This window comes from Loxodonta africana, chromosome 16 (assembly GCF_030014295.1).
Source record: "Loxodonta africana isolate mLoxAfr1 chromosome 16, mLoxAfr1.hap2, whole genome shotgun sequence".
Taxonomy (NCBI): Eukaryota; Metazoa; Chordata; class Mammalia; order Proboscidea; family Elephantidae; genus Loxodonta; species Loxodonta africana.
Window position 1 is genome coordinate 69,415,309 of NC_087357.1, and position 24,520 is coordinate 69,439,828.

The 24,520-nt window shown below is 55.1% G+C and overlaps 1 protein-coding gene across 2 annotated transcripts in view; it reads left to right on the forward strand.

Moving 5' to 3' along the window:
* UNC5B (unc-5 netrin receptor B) overlaps positions 1–24,520 on the forward strand; it is a 98,389-nt gene that overhangs the window by 66,296 nt on the left and 7,573 nt on the right. Inside the window, exons 2-16 of one of the 2 annotated variants that reach the window (XM_064269671.1) lie at positions 5,441–5,665; positions 10,071–10,214; positions 10,678–10,781; positions 12,095–12,275; positions 12,992–13,159; positions 13,916–14,080; positions 14,295–14,327; positions 16,544–16,738; positions 17,065–17,454; positions 18,453–18,540; positions 19,564–19,732; positions 19,924–20,157; positions 22,033–22,182; positions 22,827–22,991; positions 24,048–24,229. In XM_064269671.1, the coding sequence (XP_064125741.1) occupies positions 5,441–5,665; positions 10,071–10,214; positions 10,678–10,781; positions 12,095–12,275; positions 12,992–13,159; positions 13,916–14,080; positions 14,295–14,327; positions 16,544–16,738; positions 17,065–17,454; positions 18,453–18,540; positions 19,564–19,732; positions 19,924–20,157; positions 22,033–22,182; positions 22,827–22,991; positions 24,048–24,229 (2,593 nt within the window). The remainder of the gene's footprint in view (positions 1–5,440; positions 5,666–10,070; positions 10,215–10,677; positions 10,782–12,094; positions 12,276–12,991; positions 13,160–13,915; positions 14,081–14,294; positions 14,328–16,543; positions 16,739–17,064; positions 17,455–18,452; positions 18,541–19,563; positions 19,733–19,923; positions 20,158–22,032; positions 22,183–22,826; positions 22,992–24,047; positions 24,230–24,520) is intronic. The other variant, XM_064269672.1, reaches the window with a different exon arrangement.

Below are 24,520 nucleotides of genomic sequence, written 5' to 3' on the forward strand. Positions count from 1 at the left end.
TCTGCTACTTACTCGTTTTATAGCTTTGTGCAAACTACTTAACCTTTCTCAGTCTCAGTTTCCTCATCTGTAGAATGAGGATGATAATAGTACCTAACTCATAGGGCTGAGGTTCCCAAACTGTGTGCCAAGGCACCCCAGCATGTTGCAGCAAACTTAAAGGTGCTGCAGGATATTTTTTACTTTCAAGGGAAATGTGGCAATATTGGATGGCTCTCAGTTAACACAGAAACTACTAGCTCAAGATAGCTCAGTTTCAACATTACTTCGTGCTGTTTTCTTTAGACGACGCCACGTCTTTGCAAAGCTGGGTTTTTGGCATTTGCACATACTGTGAAACAAACAATGTGGAACAGTGCCCAACACGTACACACATCCCATTAGTAAGTAATTATGGCTAGTTAAGAATGAAATTAAAATATTTTTTCTTTTAATTTATATTTATTTTTTTCAAACGGCTGGTCACAATGAGTTGAAATCGACTCGACAGCAATGGGTTTGGGTTTGGGCTTTTTTTTGGTTAGTAGGTTGTTAGGATATACAAGGATATAAATACCTACTAAGTTGTTTAGACATAACTACTTAATAAACAGAACCATGAGGTATTTGTTTTGGCCTTGGGGCGCCGAGAAAAAATTACCGAGACACTGTTGTTATGTGCCATCAAGTCCATTCCAACTGATAGTGACCCTACAGTACAGAGTAGAACTGCCCCATACATAGGGTTTCCTATTTCCTAGGCTGTTACAGGAGCAGATCGCCAGGTCTTTTCTCCTGTGGAACCACTGATGGGCTCCAACCTGTGACCTTTTGTTTAGCAGCCAAGCACTTTAACCATCGCACCTCCAGGACCCCTTCACTGAGACACAAAGGACCAAAAAAGTTTGGGAACCTCTGTCTCAAATGTTAATATGAAGCACCCTCTGAATGATGCCTGGCAGGGTTAACACCCAGGAACCATGGTCTCCCTTATTCTTCTCTCTCCAAGCTGGCGCCCACAGGCCCTGGCTCAGCTGGCTCTCTTCAGGGACACCTGTCAAGTCTCCCTCCACCATGGGGCCTAAACCAGGACTGAGAAGCTGGGGAGTGACCAAGTAGCTAGGGCAGGGGGCCCTATTCAGCTTCTGTACACTCCCTGGCACCCCCTACACGCTGCTTTAATTTCCATTTATTGAGCACCTACTGCGTGTCAGCCAGCCAGAGTCTGTGCTGTGGTCCCTGGAGGGAGGGAGGGTCTCAGGTCTGCCATCAGTTCTTCCTCGTCTCCTGGGAGCATCTGCCTCCAGAATGCCCAGGGCGTGGGGACGCTGGCAAGGGGGCAACAGCGACAGCAAGCCAACCAGCCCAGCCCCGACAAGGAGGCCCTGCAGGGCCGCAGGCGTGTTCCTGCCCAGGCTGACGAAGAGGAGGGGTGTGGCGTGAGGGCGGGGCTGTGGGGCTGCCAGAAGCACGCCCTGCTGCACTAATGGATGTCTAGTGTTTGCTTTCCCCCGTCGCATCTGTGCCTGCTTTATAAATGAGCCGCATTAGGGTTATAAAACAGTCATAAATACAGCCTCCATTGCCGCAGAGACTCACGGCAGCTTCACCTGGGGGCTGGGGGTGGTGCGGTTAGAAGGCAGGAGGGCGCATGCGTCTTGTACCTGGATAGGCTGCACCCTTGTCTCATGGCCACTACCCCGGGGGGAGGCCCTTTGCCTCTGTTTCACAGGTGTGAGGTACCTGAGGCCAGCGCCCAAGGGTGTCTGAGTCTAAAGCTGAAATTCTGCCTTACCTCCCTGTGAGATGAGATACTAGTGGTGGGGAGGTAGGCATGGAGTTTGGCCAGCTCTGTGCTGTCCAGGGAAACCCTGGTGGTGTATTTGTTAAGTGCTATGGCTGCTAACCAAAAGGTCGGCAGTTGGAATCCACCAGGCGCTCCTTGGAAACTCTATGGGGCAGTTCTACTCTGTCCTATAGGGTCGCTAGGAGTTGAAATCAACTCGACGGCACTGGGTTCTGTTTTGCCTGCTGCCCAGATGCCCTCCTGGCCCCACCCTGCTCTCCCCAGAGCTGCCCATTGTGGCGAGGAGGCCACAGTGCCATCTTAGTGTGGGCACAGTGACCACCTCTCAGGCCACTGGGAGACCAGTGTCCAACCCTCTGGGTTGGGATCAAGTCCCCGCCAACTACCCAAGCTCCCAGGCCCTAGGGGCCTGCCAGTTTAGCTACAGAGAGGGTGTCTCCCTGACGGTCAGGGAAGGGGATGTAGGGAGCCCCAGCTCGACCTCAGGAACCCTCAGTGCTATGCCAGACTTGGCTGCCCAATCACTAGGTGGCCTTGGACAAGTCACTTGTCCCATCTGGATGGTCTTCAGCTTTGAAACGAGAAGGTTGGTCCAGCCCTGCTAGCCCTGTGAGAAAGCCCCTGTAAACTGAAGTCATAGCCAGTGCCATGGTGCTATTAAGATTGTCAGGTGTTGCGACACCTAGAGTATCATGGGGTATCAGGAAGTTTGGAGTCCTGGGCAACATCCCAAACTTTGAAATCTGTTTCTTGGGTTCAAATCTTGGCTCTGCCTCTTGCTAACCGTGTGATGTTGGGCAAGCTGCTTAACCTCTCTGAGCCTCAGTTTCCGCATCTATAAAATGGGGACAGTAATATAACATTACCTTATAGGATTGTTGCAAGAATTAGATAAGTTAGCTAAGTATTGAAAACACAGCAGCTAATTTTAGGTAAGCATTGGTTGTTATTTTGATGCAGCAAAATGTACCTACGATGTGCCTGGTTGTGTCCTAGAGACCCTTGCATGTTTATCTCACACAGTCCTCAAAACAGGTCAGAAAGCGGGGGGAAAGTGGCCATTTCCTGCCCTCTTCCAAGACGAAGCTTCAAGGCTTGGAGAAAAGGGCTCTCGGAATTAAGGGTCCCACGGCTGTGCAGGCTGGAGGTAGATCCACACTCCATCCTGCTGGCTTTACCTTGGCTTCTCCAGGTGGCGCTCCGCCACCCAGAGCCCAGGGCCGATGAGGACCAGGCTTGGTCTCAGTACTCCCAACATCCAAGTCTCAGGAGGGGCTCCTCGTCAGCAAAGAGAAAACCTGGTGCGTGACTCAGGCATGTTAGGCATGTTTGTTCATTCTGCTCTGGGAAAACCGTGCTCCCCTGGCCTCTCTGCCCATAGGGACATTCCCAAGGGCCAAGCGTGCCCCACTGTGGCCTCTGACCTGGGGAATAGTGCAGGATGCCAGCTGCCACGTAGGACTTCTGGGACCCGAGCCCTGGCTGAGGTTCTGGGGCATGGGGGTGGCGATAGGGGCGGTGACAGGGCTGAGGCTGGCAGGAAGGGCTGGGCCAGCGACCTCACACCCGCAGCTTAATTCCTTGTTTCCTCTGGAGCAGTTAGCAGAGGAGGATGAGCCTGTTTGTCCCTGGCTGCCCCATAGTTTGGCTTTGGAAAGTCAATTTTCCTAAGTGGATTGTGCAGCCTGGCCTGGCCTGGGTTCCCTCCCCTTGGCACTGATGAGGCTGACCCTCTCCCTTCCTGTTTGCCTCACCTCCTGCGGGGTGTTCTTTCCAGGGAGGCCTGCAGACCCTGGTTTCCATCTGACTCCCTCATGGGGTGTCAAAAAATTTAAAAGCAGACATCTTACTTTGAGTTCAAAGGGTTTCTCTTTCCCAGAAGCTCAAAATTAAGCGGAAAAGCCTGACCCAAACTGCAAAATTATTGACTTGTTTTTTCACCAGGAAATGCAGGCTACTCAACAATATTGTCCATTTGCCTTTTCCAGCTCAGAAAAGGTAGTCAATAACAAACTCATTACCTTGTGATTTAACGCGAAAGACCGTGTGCTGCTTTAATTTTTATTTCTAGAGGTCTCATAGGTACAAATATGTAAAAGGCCAAATTTTCCAGAGATACTTTTTTAATGTTACTTGAGAACCTTTGAGTACTTTGTCACCATGGAAACTTAAATACTATATTTGTCGTCGTTGTTGGTAGTCGCCATGAAGTAGATTCCGACTCCTGGCGACGCCATGTGTGCAGAGTAGAACTGCTCCGTAGGGTTTTTCTTGGTTGTGACCATTCAGAAGCAGATCACGAGGCTTGTCTTCTGAGGACCCTCTGGGTGGGTTCAGACTGCCAGCCTTTCAGCTACTGGTCAAGTGCTTAACTATTTGCACCACATGGGGACTCCACTGTCCAATTTAAGTTTCTGTAAAATCTCCAGTTGTTGAGAAGGAACCCCGGAAGACATGGCACCCAGACTCTCTGTTCACCCAGAACTAAAACCATTCCCAAAGCCAACTGTTTAGACAAAGATTAGACTGGACTATTTTTATAAGACATAAAACGATACTCGTGAAGAGTGTGCTTCTTAGTTCAAGTTAGATACGTGAGACTAAATGGGCAGCTCCTGTCTGGAGGCGAGATGAGAAGGCAGAAAGGGGCAGGAGCTGGCTGAATGGACATGGGAAATGCGGGGTGGAAAGGGGGAGTGTGCTGTCACATTAGGGAGAGAGCAACTAGGGTCACCTAACAATGTGGATATCAGTTTTTGTATGGGAAACTAACTTGAGCTGTAAACGTTCACTTAAAGCACAATTTAAAAAAGAAAAAAATTTTTTCCAGTCATCAGGAGTGTTTTTTTTATCTTCTTGCAGGGGTTTGCGCATTCCCCCAATTTACAAATCATAGAGCAATTAAGTATTGTATTATTGTTTTGAGCTAATTCAAAGGTTTATTTTTTTTTTTTAATAATTGTAACTAGCTTACTCTGAGCCACTTGTTTTTAGAAACAAAATGATCTCCCTGCATGCTTACAGATTAACTCCTCGAAATAACCCTATATATTCATTTCTTTGGGTTTTGATTATTTTTAAAGGAGGGGGTGGGGGAGGGGATTGCCTCAGGGCAGAGCCTTCCTGTGTTCCTAGCCTGTGAAGTTCCTCACATCTGGTATGGAGGGTGTGGATTTGGCCAAGGTGGGAAGAGGCACCCTGTCTGTCCACCTGGCTGGCTGGGGCTGCAAAGGGCAGCTGTGGCTTCGGGGTAGAGCTGGCCTGATTTGAGTTCCGTACTCAGCCCTGTTTCCAGCCTACCAGCACCCTGGCATCACCACGGGAAACTAGAGCAAGGCTGGGCAAGGGCAGGGCCAGGACAGGGGGCTTTGGGGAGGGCTGAGGGAGTATCCTTGCTCTGATAGATGGCCTCACCTCTCTGGGCTGACCTAACGTCTACATCTGTAAAGAAGTTAGGTCTTTACATCATAGAGCTGAGGCTAGCTCCTCAAGCCCTCTCCCAGCCTCTTAAAGCAGGGCAGGAGGCGGGCTGAGGCCCGGGAGTGCCAGGCCTCGCCAGGTCACAGAGAGCATCACTGCAGGCCTGCCCCATACCCCCTGTACCCCTCTGCAGTGGGCCCCCAGCAGCCCTCACAGAGCCCTTATCTTCCACAGGTGCTGATTCTGGCAGCGAGGTGCTCCCGGACTCCTTCCCATCAGCACCGGCCGAGCCCCTGCCCCACTTCCTTCAGGAGCCGCAGGACGCCTACATCGTGAAGAACAAGCCCGTGGAGCTGCGCTGCCGCGCCTTCCCCGCCACACAGATCTACTTCAAGTGCAATGGCGAGTGGGTCAGCCAGAACAACCATGTCACCGAGGAAGGCCTGGACGAGGCCACTGGTGAGCCCGCCCACTCAGCCAGGCACCCAGACCACTGGCACTGCGTGCCCTCAGATCCAGGAGAGGGGACAGAGAGGACACCAGGTCCCAGGTCTGACTCTGCCACAGGGTCTGTGTGGGACTTCCCACAGCCATGGTGCCCCTCTGGCCTTGGTTTCCCCTCTGAGGTTTGCCCTGGATCAGTATTTCCAGCCTGACTCGGTGACCATGTGCCACTGCAGTAAAGAACATGAATCCCTTGCTGAGCAGTTGTTCCATTTTCCACTGTCATTCCATCCCTCTGCCTACAGTCCCGTCCTAGGATTCTTTAACCCCTTCAACATTTGCTCATCTCCCTGTTTGACAAAAAGGGACATGCCTCTGCCTCACAGCCCATATGCCCAATAGCACCTGGTGTCCCCTAACCAGAATTTAGTGCTATTGTTATTTTTATAGTTCGTTTTTTCTGTTTGTGGAAAGTGAAACTGTTTTCCATTCACAATAATATGACATTTCCTTTATAAAAATAAATTGTTTTAGGTTAAAAAAAAAAAAAAAGAAATAGTATTGGGTAAGTGCTGGCACCAGGTGGTGCTGGGGTATAGCCCAAATCCTGAGGCAGAGAAGATAGAGGCTCGAACTTGGGAAACAGGGGAGGGGCCTGTCTTAGTTACCTAGTGCTGCTGTAACAGAAGTACCACAAGTGGGTGGCCTGAACAAACAAATTTCTTTTCTCACAGTTTAGGAGGCTAGAAGTTGAATCCAGGGTGCCAGCTCTAGAAGGAAGCCTTTTTCTCTCCGTCAGGTCTGGGGGAAGGTCCTTGTCTTTTCTGAGCTTCTGCTCCTGGGCCATCTTCTTGTGACTTGGCACCTCTCTTTCCCCATCTCTGCTCTGCTTGTTTAATCTCTTTTTTATCTCAAAAGAGATTGACTCAAGATAAATCCTACAGTAATCCTGCCTCATTAACGTAACAGACAACCCATTCGCAAATGGGGTTTCAACCACAGACGTAAACCAAAAAACCAAACCCGTTGCCATTGAGTCCATTCTGACTCATAGCAACCCTATAAGACAGAGTAGAACTGCCCCGTAGTGTTTCCAAGGAACAGCTGGTAGATTCAAACTGCTGACCTTTTCATTAGCTGCCAAGCTCTTAACCACTGCGCAACCAGGGCTTACCCCAGACATAGAGGTTAGGATTTACAACACATATTTTTGGGGGATACAATTCAACCCATTAACAGGGTATGAGACCCTTCCTTCTGAGGTGTGTGTAGAGTCCTGGGTGCCCCAAAGGATGGAGACAGAGCTGGGGCTCCTCACATTTCTGGGAGGCTGAGGGGCAAGGGCCTGCCCTGCAGTGACCCAAGTCTAAGTTGAGGGCTTGCCTGCCACCAGGCCCTGTTTACAGGGCAGGAACCCCTAGAGACAAAAAAGCCTTTCCCCGGGCTTAGGACAGGAGGTGGGGCCAGCAGAAGGGGAGCCCCAGTTGACCGCCAGGGCTCCTGCACCTCAGCGACCTTCCTTCTTTTTTCTGTTGTGTTATTTTTTACCATCTCTTTACTTGTTCCTCTTTCTGATGCTTTTCTCTTTACTTCTTTTTCAGCCCTCTCTTCCTTTCTTCTGTCTCCGGCCTCTTCCATCTAATCCCTGTATCTGTGTCTCTCCACAAGTGTTTCTTTCTTCCTGTCTCTCTCTCACCCTGTCATTCTCTCCTCTCTTTATTCTCTCTCTCTCCCTTCCTTGTATACACCCTCTCTTTCTCCCTCCTTCAATTTTTCCTTCTCTCTTGTTTTGCTGTGAAAAACACAGATTTCAAAGCTACCTAGGCTTGAAACCACACCCCAGCTGCCCCCCGCCAGCTGTGTCACCTTTGGGAAGTCACTCAACCTTTCTGAGCCCAGTTCCTCTATTTGTAAACTGGGGAATATTAACAAAAGCACTGGGCGGGGGGCTGGAATGAGGGGGTGCATTTCAGCCCTGAGCACAGTCCCGGGACCCAGCAGGTGCTCAGTAAATGCCTGTTTCCTCTACCCTCTTTTTGGATTTTTCTTGGTCTCAGCCAGGCGTCCAGGCAGTGAGGGGACAGTGTGCCCTGCTGGGGTCCCTCATGACCCAGCGATTATTGGTAATGGTAACAGCATGACTCTTACCCCTGTGTCACCAGGCCCTGCCAGCCCTGGAAATTGGGGCTCTGTTGTTCCCATTAGCTGCAAATCATGGACAATGGCCCTGCAGGCCACCCTCTTGGCCGCAATGGGCAGACTGGTCCTACTCCACCCCCAGGCGTTCCGGGCACTCTCTGAGGCCCTGAAAACAGAGGATGAACAGACAAGTGGGGGGCCTAGGAAGGGCAGGATGGACCCCACAAACCAGCTCATGCCAAGTCTGGGACAGGCACTCCCACCTCGAGTGTGCTGGCCCAGGCACCCTCTGCCACTCAGCCAGCAGGCTGGCTCAGGAGTGAGAGACCAAAGGCTTCCGTCCTCATCCTCTCTGCATCTCCTAGCTGCCGGTGACCATTGATAAGGTGTCAGCCTTCTCTGAGTGGTGGCCTTCTCCCTGTCCAACTGGTTGGGTGCTGCTTAAACCACCTTGGGTGGATAAGCCACTTGAAAGAGCTGCTTTTCCAGGGCCACAGCCTGAAAGTAAGGCATAGGGGCCACTGCTGTCCTGCCCTGGCTGTGGCAGCATCACCCCTCCACAGGCACATCGCAGAAGCAGCTCCTTTCCCCTTAGTGCTCCTCAGTGGCAGCCCCTCGGTGTTCCCCGTTTAGATCCCTGGCCGTCAGGATCGGGCTCTCCTCATCGTCTAGGTGTGCAGTGCAAGGGCCCCTCCCCCATGGTGCAGGAGAATTAAAGCAATAACTTCACTGAGAGAGGTTCAGAGAGGCCTCATGGGTGAGGGGACAGAGAGATTACCTGGGAAGACAGTGTACAGCTGATCTCAGCTCTGCTGGCAACTTGCTGTGGGACTTGGGGCCTGTCACCTGCCTACTCTGAGCCTCAGTTTCTCCAAATGGAAAGGGAAGGGGTTGGATGAGATCCAGATGGCCCGCCAGGGTGGTTCTGCATCCAGGCTGGGCTGGGCGCAGTGGTAGAGTAGTCACCATGACTTACTTAGATTTTATCCCTAATGTGTTAGTATGATGAGAAAACTGGGACTCAGAGAGGCTGAGTAACTTAGCAGAAGTCACACAGCTGGGGAGTAGGGTGGGGCCAAGATTCAAACTTGTCCAGCTAGTCAGCCCTACTCTTAACCACCATGCCACAGTACTGCATCATATGCAATCTGCAGTCCTGCCCCTAAGGGGCTTAACAGAGTCTGTGTACAGCTGTGACAGGATGAGATAGGACAACTTACAGCAAGGAGGAGCAGCTTTAGGAATTCTGAGACAGGCAAACCTGGTAGTCAGGGAGGGCTTCCAGGAGGAAGAGGCCTAAAGTCTTCCCACAAGCTTTGGTGAAGAGCTTGGGATGGGAGCCCGAACCCAGGAGGGCTCACTCCTTTCCTGAGCAGAGAGGACTTTGTGGAGGCACAGGGTTAGGAGAGGGGAGTGAGCAACTCCCTCTGTGTAAGCTAGTGGATCTGGTTATCCAGGGAGGCCCCTTAGGCTAGGAGAGGCCGGCTTTGCCCTTCTGCCTCACTCTCTTCAGCTATCCATTGAGCCCCTTTTCTGTGCCAGGCCTTGGTCAGGGCAATGAACAGGGCAAAGCCCCATCTCATTCTTCTTCAGGAGCTAGACAATTAACACATTAACACATAAATAAATAATATGGTTCCAGTAACGGTCAGCGCTGTGAGGAAATGGAGCTGGGTAAGGGAAGGGCAGTTACAGTGTTGAAGTAGGAATGCAGACGTGCAGTGGTGAAGTGCTGAGCAGTGCTTGGGTCAGGAGAGGCTTCCCACAGGAAATGGGGCCCCCCTGAGAACTGAGGGGTGACCTGAAGTTCACTGGGCAAAGAGGGGACTGAAGAGAGTTCCAGGCATGGCAGGGGACTGCATGTGACTAGAGGGGCCCAGCAAGTGTGGGGGACAGGGAGATGGCCAGTGAGGCCACAAGAGGTCAGGAAGCGGGTATAACATGCCAGCTGCTTGGGAGCTGACTCACATGGGCCCCGTGGAGGGTCTGGGTCTCTATGCTGAAAGCACTGGGGATGACATGCCATGTGTGCGTTTTGAAAAGCGCACACTAGCTTCAGGGGGAAAATGGTTTGGAGAGGCCAGGGTGCTTGCATTAGAAAGCCACTGCAGTGCCCAGGTGAGCGGAGATGGTACCTGGCCAGGTAGAGGCAGTGGAGCGAGAGAAGCTTTGGCAGCAGAGCCAGCAGGTCTTAGGGGTGGAGGAAGAGAAGGGTCCAGGCCAGTGCCCCGTGCCCCACGTGCCCAGACCTGCCCCGACGGCGTCTCTCTCCTCCTCCCAGGCATGCGGGTACGAGAAGTGCAGATTGAGGTGTCAAGGCAGCAGGTGGAGGAGCTGTTTGGGCTGGAGGATTACTGGTGTCAGTGTGTGGCCTGGAGCTCTGCAGGCACCACCAAGAGTCGCCGTGCCTACGTCCGCATCGCCTGTATGTCCCCCTGACACCCCTCCCCCCGGGTCAGTCCCCCCTTTCCCTTGGGTCCTGGAGAAGGGATTCCACATCTGTGGCAGCCTCTGCGGGCATCCCTGGCTGAAGATGACCCCCACAGAGACACCTAGGCACATGATGCTAGGTCAGAAGTTGGCTACTAGACCCAGACCCCAGGCCATCTCTGGCCCTGGTTTTCTAAGCCCCCCTCATTCTCCTACTTCTGTTTAAAGAAGCTGCCAGCTTCCTCACCCATCCTGGGCCACTATGCCAGGGAGGGAACCCTGTTCGCCCAACTCTACCTGGCGAAGCCTCGCCTTTGGGAAGGGAAATTCCACAGATAAAGACCAGGTGTCCCTACAAACAGTTCCCTAGGTGGACACTGCCACCTAGTGGCTAGAAATGGGCACTTCAGGCTCCCACTGCTTGGCTGACTGCCTGGGGACTCTCTCCCCTCTCCCAGACCTGCGCAAGAACTTCGATCAGGAGCCTCTGGGCAAGGAGGTGCCCCTGGACCATGAGGTTCTCCTGCAGTGTCGCCCTCCGGAAGGGGTACCTGTGGCTGAGGTGAGTGGGGTGTGGGAACCACTGCACATGGAGGAGGCCACTCAGGCCTGCTGTTGCCACCAGCCACGATGCCACAACATTCCAGAGCCCTCCCATTTTATAGATGGGGAGACTGAGGCTTGGGAGAGAGAAGGGAACTGCCACCTCTGCAGAACCCAGCACATGTCAGGTCCCAGCTGGGACAGGACAGAGCTGGGGCAGGAAGCCCTGGGGCTTCTCTGCCAGCCCATGCTCAGTATCCTGCAAGAGAAATGCCCATAGGCCGTGCACACTGTCTCTGCCTGTCCCACCCAAAACTCCAGGCCTCAGCATTGTGGAAGCCAGAGGAGCTCATAATGTGTGTGTTCAAGTGTGTTCCCACCCCACGGGCTGACCACTCCCCTCCCCCCACCACATTTGGGTATCTACCCACCCCTCCCTTCCACTCATGTTCCAGACATGCACCCTCTTTCCCACTCATGAGCCTGCACTGGGGGCCAGGAATTAGAGCAGAGCATTGGGAAACCTATGGAACCCTGTGGGACAGGGGTTGGAAAAAACCCTGGGCTGCTCGGGAGCTGCCCTGTCTGACCCTGAAACCTCGTACTGATCACTTAGCCTCCCACAGCCCATGACCTCATCTGGAAAATGGGCTCAGACAAGCACTCTGTTTAATCACTACCTCCTCTGGACTTCCACATACCGCTGGGTGTTAAGCCCACAGCAGCCCTGCAAGGTGGATGGGAAAACAGTACCGGGTGAGATGATATGACCACCCAGGGTGGCCCAGCTAGTAAGTAGCAGAGCTGGATTTTGAACCCAGGTCTGCCAGACTCAGGGATCATGTTCTTAGTCACCATTCCAGGCCACTCACCTTGTCTGATGGAGCTGATTTGCAAAGTTAACGAGAAATGCATGCTGCACCAGCTCGTAGCCGTGTAGTACTGACCACGAGCCAGGTACTGTGCTCAGCGCTTCCCGCGTACTGACTCAGTCAGTCCTCACAGCAGCACTACGGGGCATATGCCCTACGATTCCCATTTTACAGTGGACATAGTTGAGTCTCTGAGCCGTTAAGTCACTTCCCCAAATGGCGCAGCCGGTTAGTAGATGCTCCGCATAACCACTGTACTCTATACGGTGATTGGCGCTGTGCCTGGCTCCGCACAGGTCCTGCCTCATCACATCACTGTGGGTAGACGTGGACAGAACTGCTGTTCCTCTGTCTAGGCCACACCTGCCCCCTCCCCTCCGTAGTGGGCCCACCGCCCAGTTTCCGAGTGAGCAGGCACTGTGCCCTCATTGTGTCCCCTCCCCCAACCCCACTTCTGCAGGTGGAATGGCTCAAGAACGAGGACATCATCGACCCCACCCAGGACACCAATTTCCTGCTCACCATTGACCACAACCTCATCATCCGCCAGGCCCGCCTCTCAGATACAGCCAACTACACCTGTGTGGCCAAGAACATTGTGGCCAAGCGCCGGAGCACCACCGCCACTGTCATTGTCTACGGTGAGGGAGGCTCGGGATGGGGATGCAGGCACAGGCCCAGGAGGAAGAGAGGGTCCTGGGGCTGTATGTCTCACCTGGCCTGCCCTGCCCCGGGAGGCACAGCACCTGGCCACCTAGTGAACAAGTGGGGAAGATGAGGCCCAGAGAGGGGAGGTGACTTGACCAAGGTCACACAGCAAAATTAGTGGTCAAGCCAGGCCCTCCTGGGCCCCCAGCAGGAGCACTGCCTCCTTCTCTAGGCCCCTTGCCTGACCCTAAGGGAGAAACCTCATTCTCTTGGGGTCAGAGTGTTGGGGCAGGGTCCAGTCAGAATCCTCCAAACCCACCTGTTTTCCTAGCAGAGTTAGGGACAGCTTCCCAGGCCTCTAAGCTGTTCCCTGCTGTCCCCCTGGGCCCCATGGGCAGAGGGGCAGAGCCACAGTGGAGACGACTTTGAACTATTGTAATCCCAGTCCCGGGTCCCCATAACTCAGGGTGGCCCTGGGTACACGTCAGGCCCTCCCTGAGCCTCCATTTGCCGTTGTACAGTGGGGACGGGGAATAGTCAGTGACCTCCCAGGTCTGCCCTCTGGTGTGTAAGCCCTGCAGGCGTTGGGTTCTATCCAGGCAGTGCCAGGCCTGAGTGGGGGGCCTCATCAGGGGAGAGGGTGGAACTGGAGGGCAGGAGGTTCTCAGAGCCAGGCCCACCGGATGATGGGCATTTGCTGCCACTGCAGTGAACGGTGGCTGGTCCAGCTGGGCAGAGTGGTCACCCTGCTCCAACCGCTGTGGCCGCGGCTGGCAGAAGCGCACACGGACCTGCACCAACCCTGCTCCACTCAACGGGGGAGCCTTCTGCGAGGGCCAGGCCTTCCAGAAGACGGCCTGCACCACAGTGTGCCCAGGTAAGGGTGGCTGGCCATGCAGCATCTCCCCACCCCCAGCCCCACTCCAGCCTCATCCCACCTTCCCTGGTGTCAGACGGAGTCAGGACAGCCATTCTCTCCCCATCACCCCAGGGGCCCCCAGCTGGCTGGCCAGGCTGAACCAGATGCTGTGACCTCTGACCTCTTGTTCAGCCCTGGCCCCAACTCAAGCCCTGCCCTAGTCAGTTGGCAAGATGGAGACAGAGGCCCTGAGGGGCAGGCTCTTCCCTCTGACTGCCTAGCCTGGGCTCTCCTGCCCTCCAGGCCCAGGCTTCTCAGTGGCAGCCCCCAAGCCAAGGTCCCACAGCTGCCCAGAGCCACGGAGAGCCAGTGCTCTTGCACAGAACTGTGAAGACACCTTGTCTGTGGCCACGGTCCTGAAACATTCTCCTCTCTTTTTGTCTTCTTCTCACTCTGTGTTCCATCTGCTTGTCTGTTTTGGCCATCTGGCTGTGGTCCTTTCCCTTTGGCTATGTGTTTATGTGAATGCTGTGGTGTTTTTCCATGCTGGGTTGTGTCTTTGTGTGTGCACTGGGCTGTCTGGGTGTGTGACCATCTGTGTCTGTCTGTGCTCTCTGTCCCCTCGGCGTGTGTGTTCATTGGCATGGGGTCGCGTGGCCGTGCTATGGATTTCTCTGTATGGTGTGTGTGTGTGTGTGTTTATGCGTGCATACCTTGTCATGTGCACACATCTGTGATGCACGTGTCCCTGTGTGCGCTGCGTGGCTCCTCCAGTGGACGGGGCGTGGACCGAGTGGAGCAAGTGGTCGGCCTGCAGTACCGAGTGTGCCCACTGGCGCAGCCGTGAGTGCATGGCGCCCCCGCCCCAGAACGGAGGCCGCGACTGTAGCGGGACGCTACTGGACTCCAAGAACTGCACTGACGGGCTGTGCATGCAAAGTGAGTCCTCTGGGGGGTGGCCCTGGGGGTCTGGAGCCTGGTAAGGGACCCCCAGCCCACTCCCAGGCCTCAGTGCCCGGCTTGCAGTGGGGTAGCCCCTCGGGCCCTCTGCCTGCCCACTACATCCGTCATCTCATCTGCACCATTTCCCCATCACCTGCTCTGCCACCCTGTCACTTGCATCATTGTCTTTCCCTTTATTTCCCTCTGACAGACAAGAAAACTCTAAGCGACCCCAAAAGCCACCGTAAGTCTCATTTCATGGCTGTTCTCTTTCCTCTGTGGGACCCCTGGCGCTCCTTGGCTGGCTTTTCCAGGGTGTGGGGCATAGGGCAGCACAAGGGGCAGGGAGAGCAAGGGGCATCCCCCTACCAACAACTCCCTGTGGGGTCCCCGCCACCCAATGCTGCTTGTACCCATGTCTGACTGGCAGGCCCTTGGGCAATATCCTGACCCTGCCCTTACAGGGGGGAAACCTGAGTCTCAGAGAGGCCAAGGGACTTACCCAAGGTCCCATTTAGGAAGTAGGAGAGCTAGGATTTGAACCCAAAAATTTTTGTGGCCAAAGCTGGTGCTCTTAACCCTGTCCCCTCGGTATTCCTGTCTAGGACAGGGCCGGGGTCAGCCCCACACCTGTCCACCCCCAGTGCCTCTCACTGGACCTTGGCAGCTGAAGGCGAAGGCCTTCCAAGTTCTCTGTGAGTGCCTGCTACCCTGCATCCCCCAAGGGGCTTGTCCTCCAGTCCCCAAGGGGCTGTGCTGTTGCTGCAGTGACACCAGAGCAATAAGGCCACCATCGGCCAGCTAGCCTGTGGTGATTAAACCACCAAAACCAACCAAACCAAACCCACCGCCATCGAGTCGATTCCAACTCATAGGGACCCTATAGGACAGAGTAGAACTGCCCCACAGAGCTTCCAAGGAGCTCCTGGTGGATTCAAACTGCCGACCTCTTAGTTAGCAGCCATAGTACTTAACCACTATGCCACCAGGGTTTCCAATTAAACCACAGGTCCCAAATAATTCTGGAATCTTAAAATCAGCAGTAAGGTCCTTGGCCCAGCTCAATGGGGGACCAGGCTGGTGACTAATTAGAGATGGTAAATCAGCCGGCAGGTGGCCCCAGTGGTAGATCAAGAGCCAGAGCCAAGCCCAAGAGAGCCATTGCTGCTCTCGCCTAGGGAGATGGGCACCCGGCCCTGAAGGAGCTTCTCTGGCAGCTTTCTTGGGTGCCAGGGTCCTCTGGGGAGCCCTGGAATGAGGGCCTCTGAGGAGAGCCAGACGAGGCCAGGCAGGTGGTAGAAAGCCATGCCCAGGCTGTGCTGTGAGGCTCTGGTTGGCCACAGGGGATGGGAGCTTAGAGGAATCCAGGAAGGGAGGGCAGCCTCTCTCTCCAACAGCTCCCAGGGAGGGGAGAGAGTGGACAGGTGCTTCCTGGAGCTCCCAAAAGAAGTGGGCGGGAAGAGCAGCCATCTTGCTGGCCGCCATCTTGGCTCTACCAAAGCCGCCCAGTATAGTAGCCACTAGCTCTATATGGCTATTTAAATTATTTAAAAGTAAATAAACTTAAAACTTCAGTTCTTCAGTTGCGCAACAGCCACGTGTGCTAGTGGTTGTCTTATTCGCTAGCACAGATATAAAATCTTTCCATCATCATAGAAAGTTTTATTGGACGGCCACATAGACCCTGCCTCTCTGACCCTGGCAGCTTCTTGCCTGGCTATCAGCAGTTATGCCCAACTGTGCAGCAGCCTGCCCTGCCCCACCCTGAGCTGGGTGCCCTCCACCCAGCAGCCTGCCTGGGGAGGAAAGTGTAGCCAGGGTTGCCTCCAAGCCCCATTTTTCTCACCACCCACTCACCTTCTCTCTACCCCCATTGTTGTGCGTCTCATTCCACTCTCCCTGCTCCCCTTCCACCTCCATCTCCCACCCTAGAGCCTAGAATGGGAAAAGAGCTTAGAATGACTACTGGCGCAGATTTCTGGGAGCTGGGCTTTTGGTCTTATGAAAACTGCTGCAAGACTAGGAATGAGGCTCTCTGGGGTTTAAATCCAGCTCTGACAGAACAAACCATGTGGCCCCTGGGTCTCTGAGCCACGGATTCCTGTCTCTCAGCGGGGATCAGGGAGCTAACTCATGGGAGCGAACACATCTGAGAATGTGACACGTGGATGCATCATGTAGCCTATCGTTTGTTTGCCTCTTGTTGCCACCGTGGGGGGGAAGCAGAGCAGGGCTTTTGAGACCATTTCACTGATAAAGAGACTGAAGGCCAGAGTGGTTGCAAGGCTTGGCTGAGGTCACCCATCCTGTCGTGGCGGGGCTCGAATAGAAGCCAGTCAGTGCCCTGTCCATTGAGCACCTTCTCGTCTGTGCTAAGCACTCTGTTTGAGGTCATGGGGACCCCTGGGACTCAGTAGCTCCCCAGTGTCTGCCCCTCACATGTCTCTCCTGTCCCTGCAGTCCTGGAGGCCTCAGGGGATGTGGCACTGTATGCAGGCCTCGTGGTGTCCATCTTTGTGGTCGTGGTGGTCCTCATGGTGGTGGGGGTGGTGGTGTACCGCCGAAGCTGCCGTGACTTCGACACTGACATCACCGACTCATCTGCCGCCCTCACTGGTGGCTTCCACCCAGTCAACTTCAAGACTGCAAGGCCTAGTAAGCACCGAGGATGCCTGGGGTGGCAATGGGGGCAGTCAGAGAGGCGTGGCAGTGAGCCAGACCAGAGCTGGGGCTCCAAACTCCCTCCTGGGCAGAGTTTGTTCTAGAGATAACTGTGTATGTGAGTATGGACTAGAGGAATGTGGAAAAGGAAGGGAGTAACCCAAGCTGGGGAATCCCAGAAGGCTTCCTGTAGGAAGTGGCAGCTGAGCCTTTGGCAGCTGGACATGTGGGTGGGATTTTCCAGCAGGAGGGCCCCTGACAGGACCAGAGGGTGGGTCAATGGAGCATGGCTGGGTCTGACTTTAGCCCCCTCCCTGCAGACAACCCACAGCTTCTTCACCCATCTGTGCCCCCCGACCTGACAGCCAGTGCCAGCATCTACCGTGGGCCTGTGTACGCTCTGCAGGACTCAGCCGACAAGATCCCCATGACCAACTCGCCCCTGCTAGACCCCCTCCCAAGCCTCAAGATCAAGGTCTACAGCTCCAGCACCACCGGCTCTGGGCCAGGCCTGCCAGACGGGGCCGATCTGCTGGGGGTCCTGCCACCTGGCACTTACCCTGGAGATCTCACCCGAGACACCCACTTCCTGCATCTGCGCAGCGCCAGCCTCAGCTCCCAGCAGCCCCTGGGCCTGCCCCGTGACCCGAGTAGCAGCGTCAGTGGCACTTTTGGCTGCCTGGGTGGGAGGCTCAGCATCCCTGGCACAGGTGGGCCCCTGCCTGCAGCCCCTCAGCCTGGCCTCAGCATGTGGCCCGTCCCATCTCACAGAGGGGGGTAAAGTGAGGCTTGGGGCGGGGGGAGGGGAGAAGCAACTATAAAATAGAGGTCTGCTTAGGAGGCCAGGGTTCAGCCTGCCTCTGCCTCTCACCAGGGCAGGGAAGCATTGGGCCCGCCACTCTAAGCCTCAGTTTCTTCATCTGTTAAGTGGGAGTTTGTATATAGTTCAGCAAACCTACTTAGCATTGTCCTAGGTTTTAGCAGCGAGAGAAGGCAGGGATGCCCATCTCGGGTTGGCAAAGCCAGTGCTTTACAGCCTTATAGCACTTGACAGTTTTCAACACTGAGCTAGGGATGAAGCTGGCACTGGGACCATCAGACTCCAGATCTTCGCCCATCTCCACCCTGTAGAAAGTTTAGGCAGTGGTGGCTCAGTGGTGGAATTCTTGCCTTCCACAAGGGAGACCCAGTTTTGAGTCCCAGCCAGTGTACCTCGTGCACAGCCATGACTGTCTATCAGTGGAGGCTTGTGTGTTGTTATGCTGCTAAACAGGTTTTGAAGGAGCTTCCAGACTAAGGCAGACTAGGAAGAAGGGCCTGGCAACCTACTTCCAAAAATCAGCCAGTGAAACCCTGTAGATCACAACGGTTCCATCCACAACTGATCATGGGGGTGGTGCAAGACCAGGCAGCATTTTGTTCCATTGTGCATGGGGTCGCGGTGACTCAATGGCAACTAATAACAATGACACCCCATAGAAATGTTAGAGGCCCCTGTGTTACTGGAACAACCTGCTGTGGTCCGAGGCCTGGTCTCTCCCTGCACCCAGTCCCAGGCCCTCTTCTGCCACCCCTGCTGGCGATCTCTGGAGTTCCGGAGCTGTCTCTCTCTGCCCCAGGCTGAGGCCAGTCACCACCCCCATCGCCTGTTCCCCTAGGCTGCTGGCCTCCCTCCCACCCTCCCTGCTGACCTCCCTCTGCCCCCCAGGGGTCAGCCTGCTGGTGCCCAATGGAGCCATTCCCCAGGGCAAGTTCTACGAGATGTATCTACTGATCAACAAGGCAGAAAACACCCTGTGAGTAAAGAAACCCCGGGCTGCACCGCCCCCCGCCCCCCCCCCCGCCCCTTCGTGGCTGCTCAGCCCTCTCTGCCCCCTCCTGTGACTTCTCACCCAGGCCTGCCCACTTGGGCTCTCATATTACCGTCTGCTCATCTGGAGCCCTGGTGGCACAGTGGTTAAGAGCTATGGCTGCTGACCAAAAGGTTGGCAGTTTTAATCCACCAGCAGCTCCTTGGAAACCCAGTGGGGCAGCTCTACTCTGTCTAATAGGGTCAGGTCGCTATGAGTCAGAATCAACTCAGCAGCAGTCGGTTTTGATCATCTCTTCTAAGCCTGACCCTAAGGCCAGAGGTAGTCCTCAAAGGAAGATACTGAGGTTGTGCTATGTCCACATTTAAAACTTGCAAAACCAGCACCACAAATCGAAAAGCTAAGTATGGCAAAGGGCTGATAGCTTCACTGCATAGAGAGGTTTACAGACCAATAAAACACTCTTGAGTGCCCCAGTAGGAAAGCCAGCAGAGGATATGAACACATGATGCAGACACAGTGGCCTACTAGAAGGCCAACCTGATTTAAAGTCAAAGGAACGCTAATTAAAGCAGCCCTGAGATACTGGGAGGTTTTTGCTCACAAATTTGTGAAGATTTTTGTGAAATGATAATGCCTCGGTGTGGTGCCGGCAGGAGCCTGGGAAGCAGGCCCTCCCCTAGCAGGTTGGGGGTGTGAATTCGTACATTTCCGGAGGGCAGTTTAGCAACACCTATCAAAACTGAATTCAGAAAGTGCTGAGCCTTTAAAGACAGAGACCTGGCTGTGAGAGCGTGGCAGTGTAATAGCGGAAATCTGGAAACAACTTCAAGGTCTATGCCATTTTCTCCGCCTCTTCTTGCTGCCCCCTTGATCTCTGGGGATTTGGGGGCAGACGTGCCCTCCCTCACACAGCACCCTGGGGCAGAGTTGAGGGCCCAGCAGGAGCCCAGTGCCCCTGCTGAGCTCCACTGACCCCCTCACTGCCCCCTCCCGCCCCACCTGCAGCCCACTTCCAGAAGGAACCCAGACAGTATTGAGCCCCTCGGTGACCTGCGGGCCCACTGGCCTCCTGCTGTGCCGCCCAGTCATCCTCACCGTGCCCCACTGTGCTGAAGTCAGTGCGGGCGACTGGATCTTCCAGCTCAGGACCCAGGCCCACCAGGGCCACTGGGAGGTGAGGGCCAAGGCTGGGGAGCAGGCACCTCTTCCAGGCGGGCAGGGCCCAGCTATCAGAACCTGCCCTGGGAGGCAGAGTGCCCCTTTCTCCCTGCTGCTGCACCAGGACCCCTGGGGAATAGGGAGCCTGCATGGACCCCTCCAGACCTTGCCTGTGACCCTCCGCCCACCCCCACTCTCCCCCTGCAGGAGGTGGTGACCCTGGACGAGGAGAACCTGAACACCCCCTGCTACTGCCAGCTGGAGGCCAGGTCCTGCCACATCCTGTTGGACCAGCTGGGCACCTATGTGTTCACCGGCGAGTCCTATTCCCGCTCGGCTGTCAAGCGGCTCCAGCTGGCCATTTTTGCCCCCGCCCTCTGCACCTCCCTCGAGTACAGTCTCAGGGTCTACTGCCTGGAGGACACGCCAGTAGCACTGAAGGTAGGGCCAGGCCACAGGCACCCGTATACCCCCCGCACCCCTACCGGCCAGCTGCATGGTTCCTTCCAGCTTCCCCCCACTCCCAGGCTCAAGGTCTTTTCCAGTCACCCCCCACCATGGGCCTCATTCATTCACTTGTTAATTCCTCAAGCATTGACATGGCCTCCTCCTATAGGCTGGAGGCAGAAACCCCATGAAGTTCTTTCGCACAGAGGGGGAGAGGGCATCGACTGGGAGGGGTCTGTGGTGCCTGGTAGTGGGGGACAGTCTAAGCGGGCTTCAGCAGAGCCGACCTTTGACCTAAGCCCCAAGGGCTAGTAGGAGTCCAGGCAGAGAAGGGTGAGGGGATTCCAGGCAGACCTAGTAGCTTCTGCAAGACCAGGGAGGGATGGGGCTGGAGACAGGGCAAGGTACGGCTTCCTAAGAGCCTCGTGGCCAAGGCAGGGCGGTTGAAACCTATCCAATGGGTAAGGGGTAGACCTGGAAGAGACAAGTTCACAGGTGCTCTTCAGAAGGCCTTCTGTGGCTACACTGTGGGTGGAGAGAAGAGAGGTGGAGAGGCTGGGTGAAGAGCTGGGGCTGGACCCTGGGCAGTAGGCAGTGGCAGCCGCAGGAGTGGAGGGGCTGGACTCGGTTTGGTCGATAGAATGGACAGAACCAGAGATTGATGGGAGGGGCAAGAGGAGAGGAGAGGGGCCAGCTGACAGCCAGGCTCCTGCTTATGCAGTGGAGGTAGACAGCGATGCCCCCAAATGAGGGGGACCATGGCAGGAAGGGAGAGAAAGAAAGGGGATCAGTTTTTTCGTCTAGAGCTGATGATGGCAGGGTGTGGAACCCAGTGTTACCACCCCAACCCCATTCCATACCTACAGCCTCAAGCACCTATCTATTCCATCCCCAGGCCTCTGCCCAGCTCCCAGGACCTCAGTCTCATCCTAACTTAATACTGGAGGAATACACATACTTGGCCCTGTTTAAACCCTTTTTGTTTCTCCATCCTTCGATCCACTCCCTGCACCTAAGCCTCACAGTGCTTTCCTGCAGCCCCATACTGCCTTCCACCCATGTCCTGTGGTCCCTTCCAGCTCTTTGTCTCAGGTGACTTGTCTCACACTCCAAGTTATGGACTAATGCAACATGAATAAAAAGGCCCAGTGGGAGGGCATCTCCTGCTGGGGCCAGCTGGCCTGAAATTCCAGGAGGCCCACAATGAGTTGGAGGCTCCTGGGAAGTACTCTTGCAGCCTGGATCTCTTGGTACCAAGGCATTGGCTGATGCCCACATTTGGCCAGAGAATGGAGTGGAGATCAAGTGAAGGACAAGAGGGAAGTTGCCACATTTTGGTTTGATGGCATATTTGTTCAGCCCCCATCCAGCCACTTATCCATCCATCCATCCATCTGCCCATCCGCCCACCTGCCCACCCGCCCACCCACCCACCCAGCCAACAATCGGTCTGTCCCCCCAGCTGTCACCAATCCATTCATCATTTGTCTTTCTTATCGTTCATCTATTTATATACCTATCCATTTGTATATCTATTTATCTATTTACTTGTCTACCCATCTATTCATCTATCCAGCCATCAGTTCATCTGTCCATCCAGTCATCTATAATCCATTTATCCATCCATCTGTCCGTTCATCCATCTATTTTCCATTCATTTGTCCATGGTTTAAACCTTCTATGAGCACCTACCAAGTGCCTGACCCTGTGCTCAGGTGGGTCCCTGCCCTCACTATTACAGCCTGGTTCCCTCTGCCTGCATCTGGCAGACCCCCATCCCCACCCCCACCCCCCACCAACAGCTTACAGGAGAAAACAGCCGGTTGGCCAAGTATGACACTCTGCCTTCTGATTCCTCGCGGCCCACAGGAGGTGCTAGAGCTGGAGCGGACGCTGGGTGGCTACCTGGTGGAAGAGCCCAAACCGCTGCTGTTTAAGGACAGTTACCACAACCTGCGCCTCTCTCTCCATGACATCCCCCATGACCACTGGAGGAGCAAGCTGCTGGCCAAGTACCAGGTGAGGGCTGGGCCTAGGGGCAGGAGGGGTGGGTCCAGTCCGCCCTCCAGGCCCAGCAGGAGCTGCCCCCTGCCTCCGTCCTGCAGCTCTGCTGCTCCCTGGAGTCTCTCCTTGCCTCTAGATCTTACACCCCATGCTCCTGGAGATCCTCAGGCACGTGCCCAAATTCATTGCTACCGACAGCCACATGCACACTCCCACCCCGTCACAGTCCCATGTACACCAGCTTCAAAGAAGCCTCACCATCTATAAGAGTACACACCTGGCAGACTGTCTTATCTGGTCTCAGATGGGCCTGTCCCTCTGCCCTACCCATCCATGTGACACCATTGAATCCACGAGGCTTTCTCGGTCCCAGACACACATGTACACGCAAGCATTCAGACTTCTTCTCTCCCACATGCTCCGTTTCTCAGCTCCCTTCTGGAACTAAGGGTCTGTCATGGCCCAGCCAGCTAAAGGGCCCTTGACCTTGACCTTAAGGATGCCTCTGTTCATCTGGTTGGAGAGGCCTGAACTAACCCTCTGAGTGGTCCCAGCCTTCCTGGAGGACAGCCCCATGACCCACCTCTGCCTCCATTCCCCATGAGGGCAGGGCAGGCTGGGCCTCACCTCCATGTCCCTGGCCTGCTCTCCCCCACCAGGAGATCCCCTTCTATCACATCTGGAGTAGCAGCCAGAAGGCTCTGCACTGCACCTTTACCCTGGAGCGGCTCAACTTGGCCACCACGGAGCTCACCTGTAAGATCTGCGTGCGCCAGGTGGAGGGGGAGGGCCAGATATTCCAGCTACGCACCACGCTGGCAGAGGTGAGGCCCAGAGGACCCGACGAGAGGGGGTGGGGGCAGCACACAGACCCACTCCCACTCCTCATCTAGGTGAAAATGCCATCTCCATAAAGACATCCCCACCCCTCCCAAGGCTGAGCTGGGACTTGATCATTTTTTGCCAACAGCTACCATTTATTGGTCTCTGGGTGGTGTAAACAGTTAATGGACTCAGCTGCTAACTGAAAGGAGGTTCAGGTCTACCCAGAGGTGCCTTGGAAGAAAGGCCTGGTGATCTACTTCCAAATAATCACTAAAAACCCTATGAAGCAGTTTTACTCTGACACACATGGGGTCACCATGAATCAGAATCAACTTGACAGCCACTGGTTAACTGGTTCACCATATACTGAGTGCCAGCCATGCGTCTGGCATGTGCCAGGCGATGTATTATCTCATTAAATCTACACAACCACCTGGGGAGACAGATATGATGATCCCCATCTGGGAGGTGAGAAAGTGGGTTTTAAGGAGGGCAAGCATCTGTCCATAGTCACACAGCAAGTGAGTGGCAAAACCCACACTGGAACCCAGGTGGGAGCCAGGTCTGAGCCTGTGGCTCTCAACCACTATAAACACGGATTGAGGTTGACAACCCAGGCACCCCATGCACTGAGAAGAGCACTGAATACAGGTTCGGGACCCAGCCCTGCCTCTAACTTGGCATGTGGCCATGGGCAAGTCACATCCTCTTTTTAGACTCCATTTTCAAGTGTGTAAAGTGGGCTGATGTGGGCAAGATTGTGGCTGAGGCCCCTCAGGCTTCACTGTCCTGGGCCTGCACCAGCATTAGCCCAGGGCAGCGTTCTTGGTGCATATCCCCGAAGCTGGGAGTCGGCCTGCAGCCCTGGCCCTGAGAGCCAACCCTCAAGGGGAGAAGGCCTTTGACTGGGCTCTGGAGCCTGCCCGGGGAGGCGGTGGGAGGGGACCATGAGCCTCAATGAGCTCAGGGCCCAGGGCAGGAAGAATGGAGGGAAAGCTGCCCGGAGCCATGCCGGGGAGCCCTCTCCCCTCCTACCCATGCCCCTGCCCTTCCAGACAGCTGCTGGCTCCTTGGATGCCCTCTGCTCTGCCCCCAGCAGTGCCGCCGCCACCCAGCTGGGGCCCTACGCCTTCAAGATCCCACTCTCCATCCGCCAGAAGATATGCAACAGCCTTGATGCCCCTAACTCGCGGGGCAACGACTGGCGACTGCTGGCCCAGAAGCTTTCCATGGACCGGTGAGTGTCAGCCCTGCCTCCTCCCAAGCTACGGGCCACACCCGATCCCTTCGTCTCCAAGGGCTATCAAGGGCAGGCAGGCAGGCAGCCTGCCAGCCCAGAAACAGATCCCAGCTTGGTTTCCTATTGGCTGTGATCTGTGGCTGCAATCAAGCCTGGGCTCAAATCCTTCACCTGGTTTGGATGCGGGAGGTCACAAACCCCTGTGCCTGCAGGTCAGGGGAGCTAAAGAGCTGCTGGGAGGGTCGTTGTAGGGGGAGAGCACCCAGGTGACCAGCAGTGCTTGTGCCC